The 25,437-nt window shown below is 31.5% G+C and overlaps 3 protein-coding genes across 3 annotated transcripts; 2 read left to right on the top strand and 1 right to left on the bottom strand.

Moving 5' to 3' along the window:
• The first annotated feature begins 5,495 nt into the window (after positions 1-5,495).
• LOC106774557 lies at positions 5,496-8,302 on the top strand. Its single transcript, XM_014661592.2, has 2 exons — positions 5,496-6,929; positions 7,106-8,302. The coding sequence occupies exons 1-2, from the start codon at positions 5,809-5,811 to the stop codon at positions 8,001-8,003; spliced, it is 2,019 nt and encodes a 672-aa protein (XP_014517078.1). The 5' UTR covers positions 5,496-5,808; the 3' UTR covers positions 8,004-8,302.
• Positions 8,303-11,081: 2,779 nt separating this feature from the next.
• Positions 11,082-15,836, top strand: LOC106764588. The gene is made up of 10 exons (XM_014648869.2): positions 11,082-11,505; positions 11,720-11,797; positions 12,284-12,593; positions 12,684-12,907; positions 13,089-13,191; positions 13,954-14,054; positions 14,159-14,333; positions 14,791-14,961; positions 15,313-15,413; positions 15,520-15,836. Exons 1-10 carry the CDS (start codon positions 11,248-11,250, stop codon positions 15,577-15,579), a joined length of 1,581 nt encoding a protein of 526 aa, XP_014504355.1. The 5' UTR covers positions 11,082-11,247; the 3' UTR covers positions 15,580-15,836.
• Positions 15,837-17,754: 1,918 nt separating this feature from the next.
• Positions 17,755-22,929, bottom strand: LOC106773804 (the record flags this gene model as incomplete). The annotated part of the gene is given in 5 exon segments (XM_014660561.1): positions 17,755-18,109; positions 18,558-18,704; positions 18,823-18,924; positions 20,804-20,962; positions 22,178-22,929. Coding segments are annotated over 5 exon segments (1,083 nt in total). The 3' UTR covers positions 17,755-17,974.
• Between the last annotated feature and the right edge of the window lie 2,508 nt (positions 22,930-25,437).

Below are 25,437 nucleotides of genomic sequence, written 5' to 3'. Positions count from 1 at the left end.
TTTCTTTTTACAAACTTTTAAATTTATAATCAACACACAAAAAATGCTAATATAATTTATTTTAATATTGTTGTTCTTGCAAAAGGTCAACTATATAAATGAGAGTTCTTATCCTATGCTTTAAGATTTTTTATCCATGTTATTTCAAATGTACTTTTGAATATGTAATAGGATAATGATACTTTGACAATATTCTAATATTATCTATGTGTGATTCTGTGATTAGTCCAAAATCAATAATAATAATCATAAACACCAACATGGGCCAATCGTTGAATGACACATAGGTGATGTTAAAATGTTGTAAAAAAAATGTTGTCAAAGTATTATTATCCTATGTGATAGAATTCAAACATTTAAATCAATTTTTAGTTTTAGATAATATTAGTTAATGTAATTTCTTATTCTTAAATTGTATTTTATATTTATAGTTTCCGGAAGCCTAATTATAGCTCACAATCATATAATCATAATTTACCTTGTTAAAATACTTGTTTTACCTTAATTGATTTAAATCTAAACTTGATCGGATTATTCATGATGGGTTGATCGGTCCAACTATAACATCAATCAAGCATAATATAGTTGAGATAAAGAAGATCACCTTGTTCCTTTTCCAAGAAAAATAAATCTTCATAAATTTCTAAAATTAAAGAATGTAAACTAACTAAATTGACTCACATTATCGAATCCATGTGAACCTTACCAAACGAACAATCAATTTATCAATTATTGCTCTTTTTCTTACTATTTCCCTTCAAACTATATTAATTCATTCTATCAAGGTTTGATCAACCATATTTACAGTTCAAATATGCCATTTATTTCAAAATAACAAATAATGTAATGGATATTATTATCATATATATCTCAGTTTTTTTTCCAGGTACAATGATAATAAATTTAATTTGAAAATCTAAACCCTCATTCAAAAACTCTCATGTTATGTGCACTCTAACATATTTACAAATTTTTTTCATGGATTTTCATTCATCTAATAATGTCATATATGAGTAAAATCAAAATAATCTTAACTATAGAATGCCCTTATACTAAATTCCTCGATTTGAATATGTCTGAATTTGATTACAACTTTGTGATTTGGGTTAAAGATTCCTCTGTTGTATAATTAATTAAACTTTATTGTTATTAATTGGGAGTGTCCCATTTACCTATTTTGTGAACAATTTTCTCCAACAAATTGAACATTGTTTGGGAAGTTTTGGTTGTCCAACTTTCTCAAAATTCAGTCTTTTCAATTGAGTTGTTGTCCAACTTCTTATCTACTCCTTGCGTTCTCATCAATGGTTAGTTGTTTTCTCTTTTAACTTTGAAAAATAATTTAAAAAATATAATATTAGCTTGAAGAAAAAAGAGTGGTTAGGAAACATATTCTTCTTAAATATGTTAATTTGTATCACATATAATTTAATAAAATTTTTAATTTTTTTAGGGTTCTATAATGTATTATATTTTCAAATTTAATCTTTGCTTCCTCTTTTATCAGTTGTTCTTTTTATGTACAATTTATTTTAACAAAAAGTTGGTTCTACAAATCATTATTAATATCGTAGAATAGTCTCATTTAAAAGTTGAGGTTTAAAACAATTTAAATCATTCTTTCTCTTTTATCTTTTACAGTATCATTTAAAAATAAAATCATGAATAAGTTTTACGTTTTAACTGAACTTGGGAGCCTAATAAACACATTTTTCCTCAATGCATTTTAAAATTGATTGATTGTAAAATTGATGTCAATTTTTAAAAATTATATTAAAATATATCAATAACATTTTATATTATACTTTTATGTTTAAAAGGTTCAGTTTTTATTAAGCTACAACACTCATTTCCAATAAAATTATTAGAGAATGGGTGAGTCCATATAGGTACAAAATAATTGGGTTGATTTGAGTTATTAATTGGAGATGGTTTCTTTCTATACCACACCACATTTCTTTCTCTTGTATTTCAAAAATTCTTACACCATCCTTCTATTTTTCAACGGATTTCAAAATCTGTTGAAAAATAATTTTTTAATGAATTTCAAAATCTATTGAAAGTTTTTTTCAATTTTTAACTAATTTTAAAATTTGTTGAAGTTTTCGAAAAATCTATTAATTGGTTTTAAAATCTGTTGAAAGATTTTTTTTTTTAATAAATTTCAAAATTTATTGAAAGATTTTTTTTTCCAACAAATTTCAAAATTTGTTAAAGAATTTTTCGAAAGTTTCAACAGATTTCAAAATCCATTGAAAGATGTTATTTTTGAAATGTGGAAGTGTAGAGAGAAATATGGAAAGATACCTAAAAAAAATAGATCAAATTGGTGAAGAAAGTAAAAAACTCCCTCCTAAATTAGTCATTGTATTTATATTTTCTCTTCTTTTATTATATTTTTCATTTGTATTTAAGAAAGACGAAATACAATTTCGGAAATATTAAAATTCAAATTCATTATGAAAAGAATTAATAAGACTTTTGAAAACTTAAAAAAAAATCTAAAAACTACAAATAAAAATAAAAAAGGTAATTAACAATGTTTTTGGAGCAAATAAGCCCACTTTACAAGAGTATGTATGTGAATAAACTTTTCCATAACACTTTTATAGAGAAATCTAAAAAGGAAAAATAAAATACATTTGTTATAAACTAAAATTAATTTGTAAAAAATTACATTAATTTTTCTAAAAAATAATTTTCAACTCGTGCATAAAACTAATTTGATTTTACAGAGAGATCTATTCATTTTCTTAAATGTATTTCAAGTAAAGTTTATTCACATACAGTTTCAGCTAATGGAAGTGATTGTAAGGTTTGTTTTGTTCTGAAGTAATTGATAAGCCTTAGTTAATCCTTAATTAATCTTAGATTAAGAAATTGCAACTGTGGTGTTGTTTTTAGGTTCACATGAATTCAACAATAGTTGTTTATACAGAAGAGAAGCCACATCTCTAATGTCAATGTTTTGGGACCTTTCAACATTAAATTTTACCTCCTTTTTAGATTCTCAGCACTCTTAAAATATTCATAATCTCAAACAAATTCCAAGCAGTAATTCCTATTGAAAACTAGTCAAAGCTTGCAGATTGATGGAACAGAGTGCAAATCTTGGCTCGTTGCAGGTTTAAATAAACTTTTGTTTTGTTTGTAAAAGTAGAAATATGGTTATACATGTAAAGGGTTTTGTGTATAAAATCAGATCAGATATAATATAATACTATAGCAGGTTCAGATTTTGGGATGCATAAACAATTTGCAATCTCCTAATCACAGGTCTCCATAGCACCGTATCAGTAGCCATCAAAATTTACAAAATTGTTTTATTATCAGTTTTATAAGAGAGTGCATTACCATCCCAACAAAAAAAAAATACTGTTTCTAAATTTGAATCTTTTTATTATTGTTGCCAAAACGGGTTATCTGACTTGACTCAACTGAGTCAGCCAATCACAGATTGGTTACTTAGTGAACTAACTCAACCTGATCCATTTATTAGCGAATCAGAAAAATTTGAACCCGACTCGACCCACTGAGTTTAACGGATGGATGAGTTGAAGAAGAAGTTGGTTCATTGACTCACTTAATTACAAATTTTTTTAAATAAAAACAATTATAAACTTTTCGCAATTCAAATATAAATAAATTTCACTCCCAGAATGATGTTAAATTAAAAAAAAAAGTACAATACAATCCACATGTAATGAGCCATGTGATATTTTTTAAGATTTTATAAGATAATAAATTAATAAAAATAAAATTAGATGGATTTGTGGGCTAACTCGGCTCACCACAGGTTTAACCCGAATGAACTGAGTTAAAAATTGGTCCGCATAAAAAAATGCATTTTTTCCAATTCAACCCAGTCTGAACTCGTGATAAGTCGGTTGGCCCACATGTTTAAGTCGGTTGGCCCACATGTTTAATCCATTTTGACAACTCTACTTTTTATATTATTTTATAGTATCAAAAGATATATTTTTTATCAAAGTAATGCGACACAAATAAGTCATAAATAAATTTATATACAAAATTAAGATATCTTAAGATAATAGATTTTTAAGTGTTTTTATATATTGTTTATCTCATTTATTTTTATATAACGTAAGACTTAAAATTTATTAGTAAATAAATTTATAACATATATTAAGAAAAATATTTTGACACTATTTTTTACATCATTTTGATACAATATATGCATATTTTTTTATTAATTTATTATTTATTTGTTATTATGATGTACTTTAAATTTAATGAAAAAATGGCATATATACTATATCAAAATATTGTCATAAAATTTGTATTATCGTATAATTATCCAAAAAAAAAATTATCACCAAAATCAAGCACTCGTACCAATGAATGAATGTGACTTGTAGCCCCACACAATAAGAGAACAATCTCTAATAATGTAACAGAATTGAATGAATAAAAAAATGAGGGAAGAAAGCAATGAAGTAGCCTTGTTTTGTGTTGACCATGTTACTCTCTCCTATAGTTGCTCCCTTGGGTTGTGTTCTTCTGAAGCAGCACCCTCGTGCGTGAGGGGAAGCCAACCTAAAACGACAACAAGTCAAGAAAATGAATTAGCATTGCAGGTTGCGTTTATGACCAGCCAATTCAAGCTGTAACTATGCAAGGTGTGCACAAGTACCAATGCATCATCATCACCATGTGCATCTGCTTCTTCAATTCCCTCTCAACCAAGGGAATATACACAAAAGCAATGTCAAGGGTATATATGCACACAAATCTAATACCCTTTAAGGTTCTTCTGCTACATCTTGAGTTCAGTTTTTTTTTTTACATGTTAAGGTGTTTGTTTGATTATAATGCCTTTGGAGAACCATAAAATGTACTTACTCTAAAACTTGGTAGAGAAAACATTGTTATCTTTAGTAGGTTTTTCTTTGAGCTCAAATGGTCAAACAAAAAAATGTAATTAGATAAAGTTCACCCAATTATGTCTCTGTCACACTTGGTTTGTTTCACATACCATTATTGCAAGAAATATTAAACAAAAGAATACTTTATTTTGGAAAATTATATCAAAGTTGACTTTAGATTGTATGATGAATGGTCTAACAGAAGTGTTCTTTTCCTTGAATCATCCTTGTAGGAGATGATATGTATGGAAAAATATTGTGAATTAGTCCATCACAAAATTAAACACTTAAATAACTAACTTTCCTTCTACCATGAAGAATTGGTGTAGTTATTAAGCATTTTGCATTGAGTTACATGTTTAATCTGTGATGTTTTGAAAGCTTGTTAGAATAACAACAAGCATAGTATTGGGAAAAAAATCTTGACAGAAAAAAAGAACACTGAATCCAATGAAATAAAATAATGATGCAAGGGGAATGCCATGGCAAACTGGAATTTCAGATTTGAAAATGAAAATGAAAATGAAGCAGCTCAACTCAACGCTGAATGTGAGCTAAAAGTTGAATTGAAGTGATCCCAAGTCACTTTAGTTCTTTGAATCTTTGGCTGATTTTTATTTGTTTTTCTTTTTCTGCTTTTGATCTTTGAAACTTCCAATGGAATGAATACATTGGCAAAAGCTGGAAGGTACAAAATTACAGCTCCAAACAAGGTGTAAGAGAAAAGGATTCTATTTGGCAATGAGGTATCCTATATGGATTGCTTTTCACTCATAAAGTTACATTCCAAAGGGAAAAAAAAAGAGGGAATAAGTCCACTTGCACCAACCTATAAGAATATCACCCCCACCACCTCTGTTCCTCCTCTGTTACCACTCTGCCCAAAACAGAGCAAAACAGAGGATCCACTTCATCACTCCGAATGGATCCTCCACCTCTCTCTGCCGCAACCATCACCACTCATAAAAATCATCCTGATTCCATAGAGTCTTCTTCTCCGCGTTCCCGCAATGCAGAAATATGGAGTGATGAGAATTTACCGGCCGTTCCTGGGGCCAAGCTGCGCCTCATGTGCAGCTATGGTGGCCACATCATGCCACGCCCTCATGACAAGACTCTCTGCTACGTCGGCGGTGATACAAGGATTGTGGTGGTGGACCGCCACTCTTCGTTGAAAGATCTGTGTTCACGGCTTTCCCGAACCATTCTCCATGGAAGACCCTTCACACTGAAGTACCAGCTTCCCAATGAAGACCTTGACAGCCTCATCACTGTCACCACTGATGAAGATCTTGACAACATGGTGGAAGAGTATGATCGAATTACGGCGAAAGGCGCGGCTTCTTCACGGCTGAGGGTGTTCCTGTTCTTCACCAAACCCGAGGCCTCAGTTTCAATGGGATCACTACTTGATGATGTGAAGTCAGAGACATGGTTTGTTGATGCACTCAACAACTCTGGAATGTTAAACAGAGTAGTTTCTGATACTGCTGCAGGGGATTCTTTTGTGAACCTTGATGGTGGTGGTGGTGTTAGTGCTAGTGGTTCAAGCAACAACTTGGAGGCTTTGCCTGATACTAACAATAACAAGGCCAAGAACTTGCCTGATGTGGTTCAATCAAGTCCTGGTTCACCTATGATGGAGAACAGTTCCTCTTCTTCTCCTTCTTTCTCTCCTTCTCTGGCAAATCTGCCGCCCATTCGGGTACGTGTTGATGACAACAGTAGTAGGCTTCAACAAGAGAACAAGGTTGGGGGGCTGCCGGAGGAGCAGTTGGTTCAGATGACAATTGCAAGTGGGCTGAAGCAAGATGATGGGTTGGTGAGTGTGGTTTCTTCTGCAGTGGCTGCACCTGCAATTCCTGCAGCTGTGACTATGCCATCTGTTGGGGTGGTTACTACCAGTGATAATGTGATGAACAGAGTTCTTTCTGAGGACGAGAGATCTGATCTCGGGTTTCGGAAGCCCCCTTTACCACTGCAGCTTGTGCAGCCAAGGACTAGTGGTGGTTTGAATTTGCCTTCTCCTGATTCAGTTACAAGGTGTGTGATTTCTGTCATACTACCATATTACCTTTGATTTTTTTCATTTCTGTCTTGGTTTGCTTTTGTTATTGTTAATATAGTGGTTTTAAGGAAGAATCACACACTCAAAAGTTTTAATTTTTGGTGATGGTGATGTGTTCTGAAAGCTCTCTTTTTGGTTAAAACATTATCAGTGATAGCAGTATTGCATCTGCAAATTCTTTCTCCAAGACTGTTTACTATCAAGACCAAGTCCAAGCTGCACAACTAGACAACAAACTAGTTGCTTTACCAAATGGCAAGAGTGAAATATCTGATCAGGTGATTCAGGTCCATGGTCAAGTTCAGGATTCTGGCTACCCATTACCCCCACAATTAGATCAAAATAGGCAACTTCAGCAGCAAAAGCCCTTGGTCCATGCCAGCTCTCACTACATCCACCACCCTGCAGCCACAGGGCAAATACCAGTTTCATCATACTACCCAGTTTATGCCCCACCACCTCAACAACAACTTCACCCTCCAATTGGTCAGCAACAGTACCCAGTTTATGTGATGCCTGTTGGACCCACACAAGTAACACAACCATACAACATGGCCTTGCAGCACAACATGGGTGACCCAAATGTGTTACTCTCAGGCAGAACCCTAATACCACAAAGTGCTGTTACCTCAGCAGCATACAAGGATGGTACTCCACCTATCTATCCCACCAAATCAGTTAGCCCTACTATACCTGAGGTGACTCCAAGTGTTTACAAGGCTCCTCCTCCTGTGGCCTCAAACCCTGCATATGCTCCAATACCTCCCAACCAATTTCAGCCACAGTATGTGGGGTTGTCTCAGTTCCATCATCCACCACAGTCCATTGCTGTGGCTCCCTCTAGTACTACTACTAATTATGGTTATGAATATGGTGGCCATGTGCAAGACCAAGCTTACTACACCCAACAACAAACCACTACAGCTCCATTGCTTCCTCAGTATCAATCCATGACCCCAGCTGCAGCAGCTGCAGCACTGTCAGATGCTTCCAAACAGTTTCCTGCAGACACCATTCAGCAGCAAAATAGAGCATCACAGCCAGTATGAATCAGAAGTGGAAAAAAATGAATGAATTGAGGCATATTGGAGAGGGGTGGGGTGTGAGGTAACTGAACTTTACTTTCATTTTTTAACAATGAACATATGGACCCTACTTTCTACACAAAAATAAGGACTAAACCATAGGTTATTTCTTTTAAATGAATGACATGTAAAACCATATTTTGCAAACCTAGCTTTTCTGATCATCACAGTTACTCAGTTGAATAATGCAAGTTGCTGCCATTAGCTTTCCCGAGGGACTTCTTTTTTATTGTTTTTCTATCCAAATGTTATCATATTGTTTAGACTTGGAGTCACTTGACAGTCACGTTTACTTTTGTTTGCTTCTGATTACAACAAAACCAACATCAGATTTCATGAAATACTCATCGATTTGACATGCTCAAATCAAATAGTGCGTGAGGTTCTGGATATCTGATAAAAAGAGGCTTATAAAATGAATTTGATTTAGCCAAAATGAAAATGACTCGGTTTAACAGCACTTCCTTAATAGATGTTTACGGCTGGTGAATCGTTGATATGATATCTAAATACTGTAATGTAACGTAATCATTGGAATGACTTCTACCACACTTGGAACTATTTGAAATATGAATCATGCTTATAACTTCAAAGTTATAGCTATTGAAGTTTTTGTAATAGTGAAAGACTATATCTGAAACGTGATACTGAACACGGTCTTTGTCTTTATCGCAAAATTTCTCACAGAACTGACAAGATATATACAAAAAAAAATATCACTTTTTTAATAGGCATATAAACATAAAGGAGAATCTATGAACATGCATGCAACGTGCAAGATCTATGATTATTGGGATATTTCCAGGAAAATAATGGAAAACCAGTTAGTTCTGGAAAAACCTATATAAAATATTAAAACAATATATTCAATTCAAAAACTTAAAGCAATGTTTTTATTTTGTGAACATTTTCATTTTTACTGAATACTTTGGATTCTTAGTACTAAAAGCCATAATTAACAGTTTTCCCTGACATCTTTGAAGCTTGAAAGCAGAAGCGTAGATAGAACATTGATGGTAGATATATACCATGTTGATTGCCATTTGATTCCTAAAAATCATTCTTGATCTTTTTCATTTCAAAATTATTACTGTCACGGTTGAATATACTTGCTAAGATTCCATTACTATAACAATAATTAGACAGAAAATTATATGATAAAAAGGTGACAGTGGTATATACTGACAATAATAATAAGTTGAGGTATTAATAATGGTGACATTAAAAATGCTAACAGTAAGATTAGTCAACTCTAGCAGTGATATTAATATAATACTGGCAATGGTTGATCTTTAACATTTTATGGAACTAAGGTGGAATGATAAGTAAGATACTTTTATATGCAAATATTTTGAAATTTAAATATATATTAGATAAAGAAAACAAACACAAAATTTATTAATACGTGGTTTATTACATTATACAAATAATATAGTTTTAACACATTTTAGCATCTTTGCAAAAATGTCATAGTTTCGAATTAAATATTACATACATTTTTTTTCTTTATTAATAGACTAAATTCTAGGTTTAACTAGTATTTTAGTATTATGTTTTATAAATAAAATCATTTTTATATAATTTAAAATTATAATATAGGTCTATTTTAAACTCTTTCACTTTTCAACATCAACAACATTTGAAATGTTGGTCTTGATAATAACAGTGATTCTAGTTTTCTAATAATATAATGTTCATCCAATCCAAATAAAGAAGAGATTTATCCTTCAAAAACTTATAATATCCCATTTTTAGTTTGGAAATACCATAATGGATATACAAAATATTCACACATTGAAAAACTATATATTTAAAAATACATGATCATCACAATTTGAAATTATAACAAACATCATATTTTATCAATGTAAACATGTATTATTGAATGAATCTAATGACATAAAACTTATTTATAAGAGTGTTACTCAATTAGATTCACATAATTCAAAATAATAAAAGTATTATGTTTTATCAATGGAAACATGTTAATGAATTTAGTGACATAAAACTTGCATGTAAACTAAAATATTACTCAATTAGACTCGTAATCAAATGTTATGTTTTGCGGATGAAAAATAAAATATTATATCGTCAATCCTTTCAAATCTCTATACTTTCGTGGGTGATGAAAAATTTATAACATCACATTTCTTCGCTCTTAAATATACTTAGGCCTTGTTTATTTGAGTGTATTTGAGGATAGTAATTGAGAAGATTTGAAGATAAATTTTTTTATTGTTTATTTGAATAGATTTGAAGATAAGTGAGGGTGAATTTCGAAGTAAATTTTTTTAATTTGTCACATAAATTAAATTCTACACTAATTCTTATAAACTTTATATCCAAATTCACTCAAATAAACATAAAAAAAAATTACCTTCAAATCTTCTCAAATCCACTCAATTACTCTCCCTCAACTTCACTAATAAAAAGTAATTTCTATTCAAATTAACACACCTTAAAACATCATTCTTATATATATTGATTTTATCTTACTCAATACTATCACCATGTGACTCTTTCTTTAAACTTAATAATTAATTTATTGACTTTTCTATAAATTGAATAACCATGTACATATTCGTTTTAAGTTTTTTTTTTAAGTGAAAATTCAATTCAAAAAATTCAAACATCAATAAATTAATGCCATAAATATGTACTTATGAACTAAAACAAATTCATTGATTGATGTAAATTTAGGTGGAAGAAATTTACTCTCTTTTACATTATAATAGCTACTTACTTTTTTCTTTTTACATTGCTCAATACTAAATTTACTTTTCTGTAAGAGAAAAACAAAAAATCTATAGTCTCAATTCAATTTAAATTTTGTTTGATTAAAATTGGAATTACATTGATAAACTCCAAATCAGATTCTCAATTGAACCCTAAAAATCATAATTATTGAAATTTTACAAAACTAGATTACTAATTCAGGTTCCATTTCATGTTTAACTTCCTAGTTATGATAATTTATGTTTCTTTACGTACAAGATTTCAAACCCTACTCTCATCTCTTACACGGCTAAACAAGCTCTTACAGAAATGGTTACTCTTTCTTGTTATCTTCACGTAGTTAGTTCCGTTTACCATAAGAAACTACGAACAAAATCTGCAAGACAAACCAACCACTTGGGATAAGAAAACGAAAACACAAATAAATAAAAAAAAAAACGTGTTTCTGTTCACAGAACATTAAAAGAGAAAAATGCTTCTTAATCACATTGCCGCCGGATTCTGTTGGGTCGACCCGCAACAACCCGACCGGAACCACGAAACCCGACTCGCTTCCTATGGTTTCCATCGCCGGCGGGTGACGCCGCCGAGTGCGGCGTTCCAAGGCGTGCGAATGGAGAAGAATGGCCGCCAACGGCGATCGATATGCACCGCCGATGAGCTTCACCGGGTCGTGGTTTCGAACTCCGATTGGAAGCTCGCTCTGTGGCGCTACCTTCCTTCTCCCGAGGTTCCCCTCTTCTCAAGTTCTCAAATTTTTGCTTTCTGTGAATACCCTTTTGGCAATGCACTGATGTATAACTTCCGGCTATTGAATTCCCTCGTTTTTATCGAAAAACATGGAACAAAGGCTCAATGCTACGCATTTTGGCATTTTGCGTTAGTTTCTCAACATTCAAAGGTGTTGGTATTGAAATATATAAGCTTTTGTATGTGTTTTGCAGGCACCGTTGAGGAATCACCCGCTTTTGTTGTTGTCAGGGGTTGCTACCAATGCAATTGGCTATGATCTCTCTCCTGAGGTAACCTTGTTTCCGTTGAAAATCATAGAACTGTGTTGGGAATGATAGAGATTTTAAAAAATGATTCGTCGCGACTCAACCGTATCACATCCTCTACTGGGGCCACATTTGTCCTCTATTTCTCACAATGACAAATATTGTGGCGAAATCGCAACCCTGCCTGGAAATTTAAAACCTTTGCAATGATTGATGCAGGTTCTGCACCGATTAAACATTACTTTCACAGTTCCATGATTTCATTTTGTTAAGATTATTTTAGAAGTTCATCTTGTTGGTTTTTTCTCTGTAAATTTAAATCTGATGTTTGATTATTTGTGACAGTAATCCTGAAAATTTGGTTTTTAACTTTCTAACGGTAGATTCATGTAGCTGACATCAGGAATAAGACTTTGTTGTTGGGGTGACGGTTACTTGTGACAGTATTTTGTTCTAGTCTAGGATAATGTTAAAGGATATCTGTGATGAGTATATGTTGTTCATGTTCAGTCTTCATTTGCTCGGTACATGTCGGCACAAGGTTTTGATACGTGGATTCTTGAGGTTCGGGGTGTTGGGTTGAGCACTATTGGAGATAGCCTGGAGGAAAATGAGGAATGCCTAAAGAATTTGTCTGAGATTGATTCTGCTATTAGTGATGAAATTGGTAAAAACAGTGCTTCTCCAGCAAGATCAATAAGACTTGAGAACCTTGGCTCTCCCGAAGTTACAACTAAATTTGAGGAAATGAGGTTAACAAGGAGTTTCATGGACATTTTTACAAGGATATCTGAAAAGCTTGCAGGCTTTCTGAATCCGGGTTAGTGAAGGGATCATATTCATAGGAACCTGTCATTTTTAACATTGTATGATTACATCAACCGCTAATATGAAAATTCCTATTTTTCAGATTCGTTGGAGGGAGGAAAGAACTCTGCACTTGTTGGTCAAATCAAGGATTTCAATCGGAGACTTCGAGCTATTATTGAAGGTCAACAGTTGTTCCCAGCACAGATTTTAGAACTGCAAGACCGATTTTCTGCCACTCTAGAAGAGTTTCAGAAACAGCTTCAGTTGATTGTTAAGTATGATTGGGACTTTGACCATTATCTGGAAGAGGATGTACCTGCAGCGGTGAGGTGACATTCCTTTGTGATGTTTTACTTTTAATTTGTCAAGAGTTCTACTTTTATCTCTTTCTCTACTTCTGTGGTGTACTTTTATTTGTTTCTTCCACTAAATATTAGCCTAAAAAATTGGATGCTCTCAATAAATTTGTTTTTTTAATTGCTGGTTTAATACATTCAACCATTAGATGGAGTACATAAGAGCTCAATGCCAGCCAAGGGATGGAAAATTGCTTGCAATTGGTCACTCAATGGGGGGTATCTTGTTGTATGCAAGGCTTTCACGTTGCTGTAAGTCCCATGGATCTGCTTCTGTTTTATTTCTTCTGCAAGATTATGGGACTCTGTTTTCATTCACGATTTATTTGATAGATATATGAAGAATCCATATTTGCTTGTTTTGTGGTGCAAGTTTGTTTACACAAAATTTATCATGGTTGCTTTGTGCATTTCACTTTCTATTTTAATATGATGTTATATAAAACTTTAGCAATAAAAGCATGCAAAAAGGTAGCAACAACCTTAATTTTACTTCGACTGCAAGAAATAATCACTCTATTCTAGAATTTTCATTAGTCAAATGCAAAAGAACTCTTCTTTAATGTATGGATTAAATAATCCTTTTGCAATGGTAGTGGCAGTCAAGTGCTCGCAATTACAGCATTTAATTCAATCTGTATCATTTGAAGGAAATTATGAACCATATTGATCTTGAGCATCTTTTACTTTGTCCATTCCTTTTTAATTGAGTGTGACATATTTGCAACTTAATTATTGTACATACACATCACTATTTATTAACAAACAAAATAAATTTTAGTTGCTTTAACACAACCATTGTGTACTTAATATATAAATATCTATAGCTATGCACATGATATTCCCTCTTTTATCTTGTGATAAATTTTATGGACAGGTTGAGATCTTGTGTTGTGTGGAAGGAACATTGTTGTGAATAGTGATTTGTGAAGGATCCTGTTTGCAAATTATTTGTGTGAATCAATGCGTTGATCAATATCTTATTTTTTCTTTTTCCAACGTAAATTATGTTAGGTTTTGAAGGAAAGGATTCTGGGTTGGCATCTGTTGTTACTTTGGCATCATCACTGGACTATACCCCTTCAAAATCATCTCTCAAGTTACTTTTACCCCTGGCAAGTGTTTAAGGAAACTGATTGTGTGGTGACAAATGTTATTTGTTTTGATCCGTGCCAGTAATATGTACCTAAGCTAAAGATGACCATGCCTTCTTTTGCAGGCAGAACCTGCTCAGGCTTTGAACATTCCTGCTATTCCAGTTGGGCCATTGATGGCCACTGTTTATCCCCTTGCTAGCTACCCTCCGTATGTTTTATCTTGGCTGAATTCTCAGATTTCAGCTCAAGATATGATGGATCAAAAACTGTTTGAGAAGCTTGTTTTGAATAACTTCTGTAAGTTCCAATTATTTTTCATCAAGCATTGTTTCTCAACTTTTTGTACAGAATCCCTTTCAACTACATCATGCACTTTAGCAAAAGAATTCCTTATGAAACTATACACAGTACATTGTTACATGTCTTATCAAAATTAAATTAAGAGGTGAAACATCCCCTGCATCTTATTGCAATTCTTCAATATGCATACCAATCTGTGCAACAGTCATCTCTACAATTTTGTGAGTGCTGCAGTCAATTGATTTGTGAAGCTCCAGCCCTATCTGGATCTTGTACTTACCTAGTTTCAACTCTATCACGCTAAATGCTATGATTAAGATGTTCCACGCTCTGATAATTGTTAGATCTTTCAGACTCTAATTTGGGTTTTCTGCAAGTTCTTAAATTGTGAGATCTATGTATGCTGTTGCAAACTTTTTCTCTTACAAACTTTGTATTGCTCTCTTATTGGCAGGTACCATACCTTCCAAGATTCTGTTGCAGTTATCATCAGTTTTCCAAGAAGGTGGTCTACGTGACAGGAGTGGAACATTCTTCTACAAGGACCATCTCTGCAAAATTGATGTTCCTGTCTTAGCCGTCGCTGGTGATCAAGACTTGATCTGTCCTCCTGAAGCTGTATATGGTATCAAAACCAAACCATAAAAAAAAATAAAATTCTACGAGCATACTCTTTAACACACTTTTCCACACATTCTCTTATCAGTTGAAATTCATCTTAGTCTCACTAAACATTTGGGTCACATTTCTCAATTGTTTGGTTTTATTCCCAAACTAGTGAGACCCACATGAATTCAACCAGTAAGAAAGAGTGAGGTAGAAAAAAGATTGTTAGAGGGTGTGTTGTTTGTTAGTACTCATCATCATCATCATCACATTATCATCATCTTTTAAATACTTAGCTTTCTCTATCCAAAGAAAAATATTTTAGCTTTTGTGATGATGAATATAACTTGTAATGATAAATGTGAATCAGAAACGGTGAAGCTTATTCCTGAAGATTTGATTACATACAAAGTCTTTGGGGAGCTTGATGGTCCACACTATGCCCACTATGACTTAGTGGGTGGTCGTCTGGTATGATTATTTTATTGAAAAGGAGTTACAGGCACACATAATTGAATCAACTTGAGATTTTTTAATATATGGATTTTCTTAACTGTCACTGTACTCCATGCTGCAGGCTGCAGATGAACTGTATCCATGTATAACTGAATTTCTCAGTCAACATGACATGGTTTAGACCCTAGCCTCTTTTGGCTCATTCTTTTATACATGAAGAACACTAGATGGAAATTCTCATATGCACGATCTGTGGTAATACTTCCTGTGTATAGTTAAAGACAATGTATATAGTCAAAGACACTGTACATATGTAGTTCTAAATAAAGCACATAGGTGAAAGTACATGTTCGAAATCAGGGTGCTAAGAAAGTAGGTAATAGGAATCAAGAGCCAACTTTAATCAAATTACAAAGTTACAAACTATTCTAGTGATTATTTTTTAAAGCTTTTAATAAAGGAAGTCATTTTGATATTAAAATAATCTTGTGATCACTTTTTAGATATTTTTGTTTTAAAAGTTGAAGTTGATTTTTGTTTATTTTTTTTAATAAAAAAAGTTGATCTTATGGAAGCCTACATAAAATAGTTTCTGATTTTAATTAGGTTGTAACAGCAGAAAACAAACACATGAAAAGCTTTAAAAAAAGTAACTTTTTTTTTTTTGATAAAGTGATTCCTTCATCAAAAAAAGGAGCCTTTTAACAAACAGATCCTTAAGTAGCTATGAACTTTGTTATTTTAACAATTATTTTTCTCTCCAAGTACCATTTTTTTCACTTCTTGTGAAGTTTGTAATATAAAAAATCCTTTTTTATATGCTTTGGGCAAACGCCATAAGAAATTACAACTTTTCTTAATCCTGATGGATAGTTTTATCATCAGTGTCATCTCAGCAAAACACATTATAAGCAAATGCAGTTTTATTTTTCTCGAAGGTATTTTACATCGGATAAGATCCATCATATTTACATACTGAAAGAACAAAAAGTATATTTTACTTGCAGTACCAATCATTTGTAGTCATACTTTTCAGCCCAAATAGTATCAATGAATTTTCATTTTTCACAGTGGAGACCAACAGAAAAAGGTTTTGCAAATGCATTACACTTCCTGCTAAAGTACGTTTGAAACTCTACCCTACAATCAATCATAAGAGTGGAAGACACTCAGAAAAGGAAATTCCATAACATACTTCAGAAGAATGTGAATAACATACAAAAGATGTGTCTGTGAGAGAAATCATATCTAAAAGAACAAATTCAAGATTTAGCAGATCTGAGCTGTTTGAAAAGAGATATCATAAAATTATTTTAATTTTGGGTCTTAGACATACATATTTGGCAATATCTTTTTTCTTTGTTTAGAAATATTTTGCTTCCAGAAAATTATACAAAGAGGTATGAATTCTATTAATATAAAAGTTACTATTAACAGATAGCTAACAGAACAGAGAGCCCAAAGCAATAAATAACTTTAATAAATATTTTCTAAATTTATATTGAAAATCTAATATTTATTCAATATACTTTTCCAATAAGTAAAAGATAAAAAGAAGTAAAGTACCCATAACACATGTATAATAAATTTAATGTACACGACACATACATAGGTATTGCTAAACTCAACACTTGGAAGATTAACAGATGCTATATATTTATGGTAAATGCTACTGATAAAGAAATTAAAACAAATGTTACTAATGTACTTTCATTGTCATTTTTAATTGATTTTCATGTTATTTTAATTAGATTGCAAGAATAAGAGCAATGAAATTTATATCTGGTTTTTGAGAAAAATGTATTTATATACTTTCGGTCCCATTCTGTTTTAAACTGTGATTCTAATACGATGAAATCATTTTTTCAACTTTCAAAACTAAGTGACTATCTCATTACTTATTTTGTCAGTAACAAGCGGACATTTCACCAAGTTTAGTGATTTGTGGGGATGTTTTGCGATGATGCTTTTGGATGTTAACAAGAGACATTTTTCTAACATTTGTGGAGCAAGCTTAACACAGCAAAATCTCACAGACAAAACTAAAAGAAATTAGTACTCACCTGAACATACCCCATTCTTAATATTGAGACAAAGATTGACATGTATAAGAAATAAAAGCACATTTTTTCTTAATTTTTTTAAAAGGGCTAATTTTTGTAACGGAAGTTAAGTAATGCTTATCTTCAATCAAATTCTGAACAAAATGGTTTTAAACATACTCTGATGTAAGCACTCAACCCAATTTCAAAAGGAGCATTGTTTTGAGCTCATGAAGGTTTCTTAATGAAAGTTAGGATCAGACAACATGGAATTGCACAGTACAAAAAGGAAGAGTGAGTGGTCATTTATGAACTTCTTGTTTACCTGGCAGCATTCAGATTTCATAACCTTATGAATAATAAGCAAAAAGCACTGTTCAGTTATGAGGCCATTGACAAATATAACACTTGCAAGAATAAACTGTGGACTCCTCACTATGGAAGCCAAAAGTTTTATAATATATGAAGATTGGTTATGCAGCATATAAAAACTATACATCAATTTAAGGGTAAAAAACATGAGGATAGTGCCACTTAGGGTCGAACAACAACTTCTTGCTTACAAACTGGACAGAAGTTTTTATGCACAAGCCACTGTTTTATACACTGAAAGTGATAGCTGTGATCACACTTCAATTTCCCCAACTCATCACCTGCTTCATACTCCTCCTGATCACACAAACAAAACACATTAACATAATGTTCAATTATTTAAAAATTAAAAATACCAGTTTTATTTTGTTTTAGAACAGAAACATATAGTTTTATACATTTTATGGTGTTGTTATTTAATCAGAGTTGAAATTTAACTTTGATCATTCACATAAACTAAAGTAAAAAACCAATTGTAATTAGAGAACAACACAACACACTATATGACATTTATATTTTAGCTACTTCACAAATTGTATTCATTTTTAATCCTTTACAGTTAAGAAAATTATGCAGTCTTCATACTATTAAGAGAGTAAAACCATCTTCTACTAAGTATCAAAGCTAAAAATAAGATGTCTATATGAACTAAAAGAAAAATAGGTATTTTAAGAGTAACATATTTAACTCGACTTCCTGCAATGCTTATAAAGCAAATGATAATAATGTAACTTTACAAGCTCACCTGACAAACACTGCACTTTTTGTCTTCTTGATGCTTTGATGCATCATTTGAACTTGAAAGTTTAACTTTCCTTATGTTGTGTCCCATCTCATCTTCTTTGAGTCCAGTGCTGACATGACCTATTCTCTCACCCAGCTCAAGCAATTGCTGTTGCACAAACAGAATTTTTTTACAATAAACAGTGAAAATGTATGCACAGAGAGACAAAATCCTTTACAAAATGAAAACAACAGAAACCTTAGTAACTAGAGAAAGGAACTCTGACCTCGTATGACATGTTATCAACATCAAGTCTCCAGTCTCTAAATTGGTCGTGTGAGTTAAAGCGACCCCCCATTATTATTCTTCTTCCTCGGATTATCATTATCTTCAAAGTTCCAATAACAATCAAGATATACAAAATATCAATTCCTGAATACAATAATAACTAAACCAAGCATTCATATCTTATATTTGTGACGCTGATGTTTCTATACACAAGTTTGTTCTTGTTAATAAATCAAACCCTTCAATAACAAGCCTTAGTAATTTGTTTACACATGTAACCCCAACAGAGCAAAAAAAAAAAAAAAAAAAAAAAAAACAGCATAACAAAGCATAATTCAAAATTGTGAGAAAGTAGGTAGCACTAAAATTAAAATGACATACTTTAAAATTCAAACATGAAAAAGTGTTGTTTGTAATTTCATTGCAATTTTTGAAAACCAAGAAGATCCCCTTTTTAACTCTTCTTACTACATATGGAATTTTGTTTCGATTTCAATAGAAATAAACAAATTACAAGAACAGTCACCTCAAAGGTGAAAACTGATGTGATAAAAACCTAATAATAGGTACCTAGTCAAGACAACAAAAAAGGTAAAATCTTCAATATAACAAAATACGAAATTTTCATCCAAGAGGGAGTTTACCCTTGTTTGTCGACTAGGAAGAACCCTTTTTACCTCATTTGCAACATCAAAACTTTCTTCTCTCTGGTGCCTTTTCACTGCACCCACCTTTCTGTATTCCAACTATGAAGCCTTAGGTACATAAAAAACAATGGGCTTGGGCTCTTTTTCTTCCCTTGTATTTAAAGATTTTCTTTTTCATTTCAATTTTAATTTTATATAAAAGCAAACAAATACTTTTCCCATTTTAAAAATATATTTTATAAAAAAAAGAAAAGAAATTAGGCACAAAAATGTATAAAAGTCTTGAAAAAATAGAGTCAAAATCTCAAAGCAATGCAATATTTTCCACTAGCTGTACAAACACCATTCTGTCTACGAATTTTCAGAAACTTAATCATTATATAATGGTGTCACATGCTATTAAATATTTTTCTTATTTAACCAGGATAACGAAGATATATTAACCTAAATTATAATGATTTTATTATTGATTAAGTTTAATATCACTTTTACTTTTTTTATCTTCTTATTATTGGGCCTCAACAAAAATTTCCTCAGTTCAATCATGAGACTTTGCAAATACTCTCTTATTATCCAATTTTTAATATAGACATATTTCAAAATTTAAATATACCTATTAAACACTCTTTTTTTTTTTTATTAATTTTCTTATCATATCATATATTCTATAAAACTATAACTTTCATTCTCCTTTAAGATATATATAAAGTCTTGATGAATATTTAGGGTGTACAACAATAATTTCTTCTTTCGAATATTTAGGCCAATCAACAAACTCACCAAATTCGAATTCTACTGTTGGTTTAACATATGCAGTAATTAATAGTCCATAAACAGCTACAATTTAGTCAGATTACCAGCAGACTAAATTATTGTTTAACACCATCTACTGCAAGAACATGTAACTCACTTTGATCACACAATCCTACATTTGAAACAAGAATGTTGCAATACCACAATATGCAAGATTCAAAAGTTATGATCATCAAATTCAATGACAGATCATATACCAATTAAGCAACAGTTCTTATATAGAAAATCCAAAATTTGTTCCAAGTGTCTATGTATAAAACAGGCTCTGTAATCCATTAAAGTTCACAACATGAATACATAAACATCAAATAATGTATGCACTGATAGTATAAAGAGCTTTTCTACTATCATGCTGTAAAAACATTTCATGTGTTAAGTCTATGGTCTTGCATAAGCGAATTACTCAGAAGACATCCATACCACCGTTTGAGAGATTGACAGTGAAAAGGTTTACACTTTCCATACAAAAAAATTAAACATTTAAACTTATAATGAAAGGGTGTAAGAACAAAAACCAACCTCAGGAAGACCATCAGGAGAAGGATGTGGAACGTGGCGATAGAATCTAGCAGTTCCAAAAGGGTCTAACCCAGTACGTGCTGTGAAGATATCAGATTCATCATCCAGAAAAGAGAAGTTTTCTGGCTTTACAATGCGCCTTCCAAAGTAAGATGAACGCTGCCATGATATTTATGAAGCAGAGTTAGACCATGTCAGAGCAAGTAGAGACCAAAACAATGACGAAACTTAACTAACCCAGATGGATCAAAAATCCCAACTTCATCATGTGTTGTACAATAGGATAAAACAAACAACTAAGAATGTTAGTGATGATAATGAGTGTTCTCTTTCACTTTATGTCTTCAAGGGGTCCACGAGAAACCAATCAAGAACTCCACCATGTGTTTGTGACTTGACTAGGAAACGGGATGCGTACACGCATTGAAGATGCTGGTAGCTATTTATACATAGTTCTGTATCTCGTAAGCCATCTTTTTAATCTTTGTCCTAATTACTAAGCTAGAGAGTATTGAGATGATGTCTTATATGCTTTTCCTTGTATGCTTCTAAGACTATTAAGATCAAGTGGGAAACTGTCATGTCATTGTAAGAATTTGTGTGCATGCTTCTAATTCATATCTATCTATGCACCGACAAACTACTATGCTAAATTTACTAATTATTTTTAAAAATCATAAGTAATTATTTTACTGGGTTGATGTGTAAACTACAATAACCCTTCATGTCTTGTATACTAAAACTGATGCCTTCTAATAGTACAAATATTTATTCAAACTGAAAAAGGAACAGTTAGTACAAAAATAACATCTTTAAATCTTTAAAAGAATATCTAATAAAATATATGAAACACTTAATAATTATTAGTTTTTAACATACTGATATAAAAAACAATTTTAGAATTTTTGACAGTTAATTTAGTCAAATCATTGATGTCGTATTTCATAGCTTGTATAGTATATTTTTCAATTATTTTATATCTCAGTTTGTTTTAGATAGAAAAGAAAGACCCTTTTCATGAACATTACATCATAGATCAATCAATCAACTAAACAAGGCAAACCAAAATGATTGATGATCTTAACACGCCATAAGGATCAATTCTCTCCAAGTTAGTAACATGACAAACACATCCAACCACAAAAACTAGTTCATCATACCATAAGAGGACGTTATCATGCTAAGAATTTTTCACATATAGAACAAATTACAAATCAACTTACACAGTGAGTTTATTAACTTTTACACTACTTGTAGTCATAAATTTCCCATCAGTTGAAAGTGCAAAGTTTCATTGGTAACACAAAAATTAAAGGTCTAAATGATTGAAGAGGAAAGAAAGACCATTGTGAAAAATTGAGAATAGTATCGTACCTCCCTCTCCACCACATCAAGTTTTCCTCTTGCAGAAGCATCCTTCCTAGCCACAACACAGTCCACAGATGCAGCAGCAGCAGCATCTGTTGAGAACCCAATACCGGGACCACACCAAACATCCTGAAAATCCACACATGTTCCACCAGAAACATCATCAACAACCCCATCACATGTCTTGTTACTGTTACTGTTACCGTTCGTCCTGTGTTTTTTCTTCCTGCTCCTCTTTCCTTCCCAATCCGCCGAGGACCGGATCACCGTGGGCACAGAAACCTTCTGTGATGCTTTGACAGTGCAACCGAGTCCTCTGAAGCTTGCTGTAGAGAATTTTTTGCTGTTTTTGGTGCTGTTTTGGTCTCTGACATGTGTGGTTTCATTAGAGGTGGAGAATGAAGATAAGAGAGAAGAGATGGTGAATTTGGTGTGAGATGATTGGATTGTAGAAGGGATTTGAGGATTTGGGTCAGTTTCTGAAATGGGGCATCCGAATTGGTTTCTTGGTCTTCTCCACTTCATGTGTTCAGTCACAACAGGCATGGTTTAGAGAGAGAGGGAGAGAAATAAATGGTGTTAAGAGACTTTGAAAAAGGACTGAAACATCATCTGAAACTGCTCTTGGAAGCAAAGGAACTGTCTAGTTATGTGGAATGCAGAGAATGTGGATTTATTTTTTCTATGGTGAGAGGACATTAAATAATAGAACAATGGTAAATTTTTATCAAACAGAAACATTTGAGAGGACAGTTAAACTGCAAATTGACAAAGTAAACCTTCAATTTCATCTATAAAGTATTATTATCTTGTACACTGTCCTCAAAATAAAAATAACACATTTTCTGTATTAAAAATGATGTTAAGTAGCTCTTGAATTGTTACATATGTTAATACAATCAAGAGGGTTACTCAGTAAAGATACTTAAGAGGGTGAAATTTCCAACTAATTATTCATGCATCTTATTAACAGAGACAGCATATAACAGAGGGATAGGATGTGGATTGATTAGTTTTAAGATAATGTTTTTCTTTTTGATTTATATAATTATGCGAGTTACTTTCCTTAATGTTGTTGTTTGTTGGGTGGGACCATGTTTGTCTTGTTGTTGGAATTGTGGGCATATGCTATTATTGAACAGGGGTGTGTGAGGCCATGGAATCTGACTACTTTTGCTTCTTTTTGTGCATTTTAAGCCAAACTGATACAACACATGAGAGCTAAAGTTGGAAAACCCTTCTTCTCTGATTGTTCTTGGAGTGTAGTACTTTGGCTTGTGGCTTCAATTAGAATGGAAAAGATGTAAAGGGGGCACAAGAGACCAATGGATCATATCTTATGCCATAAAAACATTAAATAATTAGATGACACTGCAGAAAGTTAGATTTCAGAAAAAGGATCCCATTCTGAAATCACAGGGTTAAAATCATGAATGTTTTTTGGATGTAGTGTGTCACACCCTTCGTTTTACTTAAATGGTTTGTTATCATGTGTTGTGGGGTGCCTTAGATTTTGACCCAAGAAAAAATGTCTTGTCTTTCATGTAAAGCAACCTTGCTAGCTGTAACTTCCATGCATTCATTTTGGTGAAATTATGATTTATTTTTTGCTACATATATTCTACCAAAAGTGATATGTGGATGATGGAGAGAAAAAAGGCAACAAAGAATAAGAGAATAAGTGAAATTTACTCTCAAACTATTTGTGATTCCCAACGTGAATGGGTCATGTTATGTGCACTTATATTATTAATTATATAAACTTGTCTTCACTTACACTCTATGAGAGTAGATATATTCTATGTATAAAGTGAATTCAAATATTCTGTGTATTAATTTTTATGTTTTTTAAAATTAAAAGAAATGTCGGGATGAAATCAAGTTAGCATTGTAATGCAACCATATGGATAAAATACAAAATAATGTGTTTGATTAAACACAAAAATGGTTAAGAAGTAAAATATATTTAAATATTTTTAATAAAATATTATATTTTTCGCTGTCTATAATATTTTTCTAAGATTTTAAAAATGGAGAAGGACAAAAATCCATTATTTTAGGTACACATGACCTCTGAGGTTACATATGACTTTAAAAGTGATAGGTATATATATATATTGTATAAAATTTCTTATGCTTGGAAAATGACCCTTCGCCCTTTACGAAAGGTGTGTGTTAATTATCTAAACATAAGGTTATTACCAATAGCAAATATATGTTTATATATCTTTTCAAATCATGTGAAGTGTATGAAATGTAGTGTGACTATAAACAATATTCAAATGTGCAAAACTATAGAGTAATGGAATGGCTAAGCAATAAAGAACAAGGCAGAAAAGTGAGTATCATGGATCCATTGGTTATACAACAGTATACCATTGCCCAATTTCTTTTAAATAAAAACATTATGTAGTATTTACTAGATGGTAAACATATAGGTGTTTATGGGTATTTAGGGATCAAATTTATGACAAATTAAAGATATACATTAGTATTTATTATTTATACATAATGAATATTTTAACACTAGTTTATAAATCGATAGGTCGAATATTATATTATTTGTATTTATAAATATACATTATTTACAAAATATTTTAATTAAATTTTAAGTTAAATTTAATTAAAATTAAAATTAATTTATATTTGATTAGATTAAATTTCATTAAAGTAAAATTTTAATTTATATTTATTTGATTTATATTATATTTTATATCTTTAATAATTTTTTTAAAATATCTTCTTTTAAATATCAAATATATATAGATATTTGAGAATATTTTAAATCCTCTAAATATTTTTTAAACAAATATGTAACAAGTTAAACAAGATTTTTTTTTAAGTCAAATAGTAAATAGACACTATTTTTTTCTATCCCTAATATTTATATTCAAAGGAAATAGTTTAACAATATGGAGGATGTACACGTTCTAATTAAATTTTAAAAATAAGTAATTTAAAAATTTTAAGTATTTAGGTCAACATTGTTAGAAAATATCATTTCAAATTGAAGACATTGTGTCTCCAAACACAAATTTGAATAAAATAATTATAACTTATGTTTCAAAATGTAATTTCCTATTGTTGTATTTTTTAATATATTTATTTTGGTTGGAATGATATCAAAACGTAATTTTTATTTTATTTTTTAAATGTGGTAAAATGTATAAACAATTATTTTTTATTTTATGGATTTTTTTTCTGGTACATGTTTTTTTTTCTTACAATATCATTTTTAATGTAAAAGTCTTCCACGATCAGATTAG

The sequence above is a fragment of the Vigna radiata genome, chromosome 1 (genome assembly GCF_000741045.1).
Source record: "Vigna radiata var. radiata cultivar VC1973A chromosome 1, Vradiata_ver6, whole genome shotgun sequence".
In the NCBI taxonomy this organism is placed as follows: Eukaryota; Viridiplantae; Streptophyta; class Magnoliopsida; order Fabales; family Fabaceae; genus Vigna; species Vigna radiata.
The sequence above is the reverse complement of the archived record's forward strand: the minus strand, read 5'-3'. Positions and strand labels throughout refer to the sequence as shown.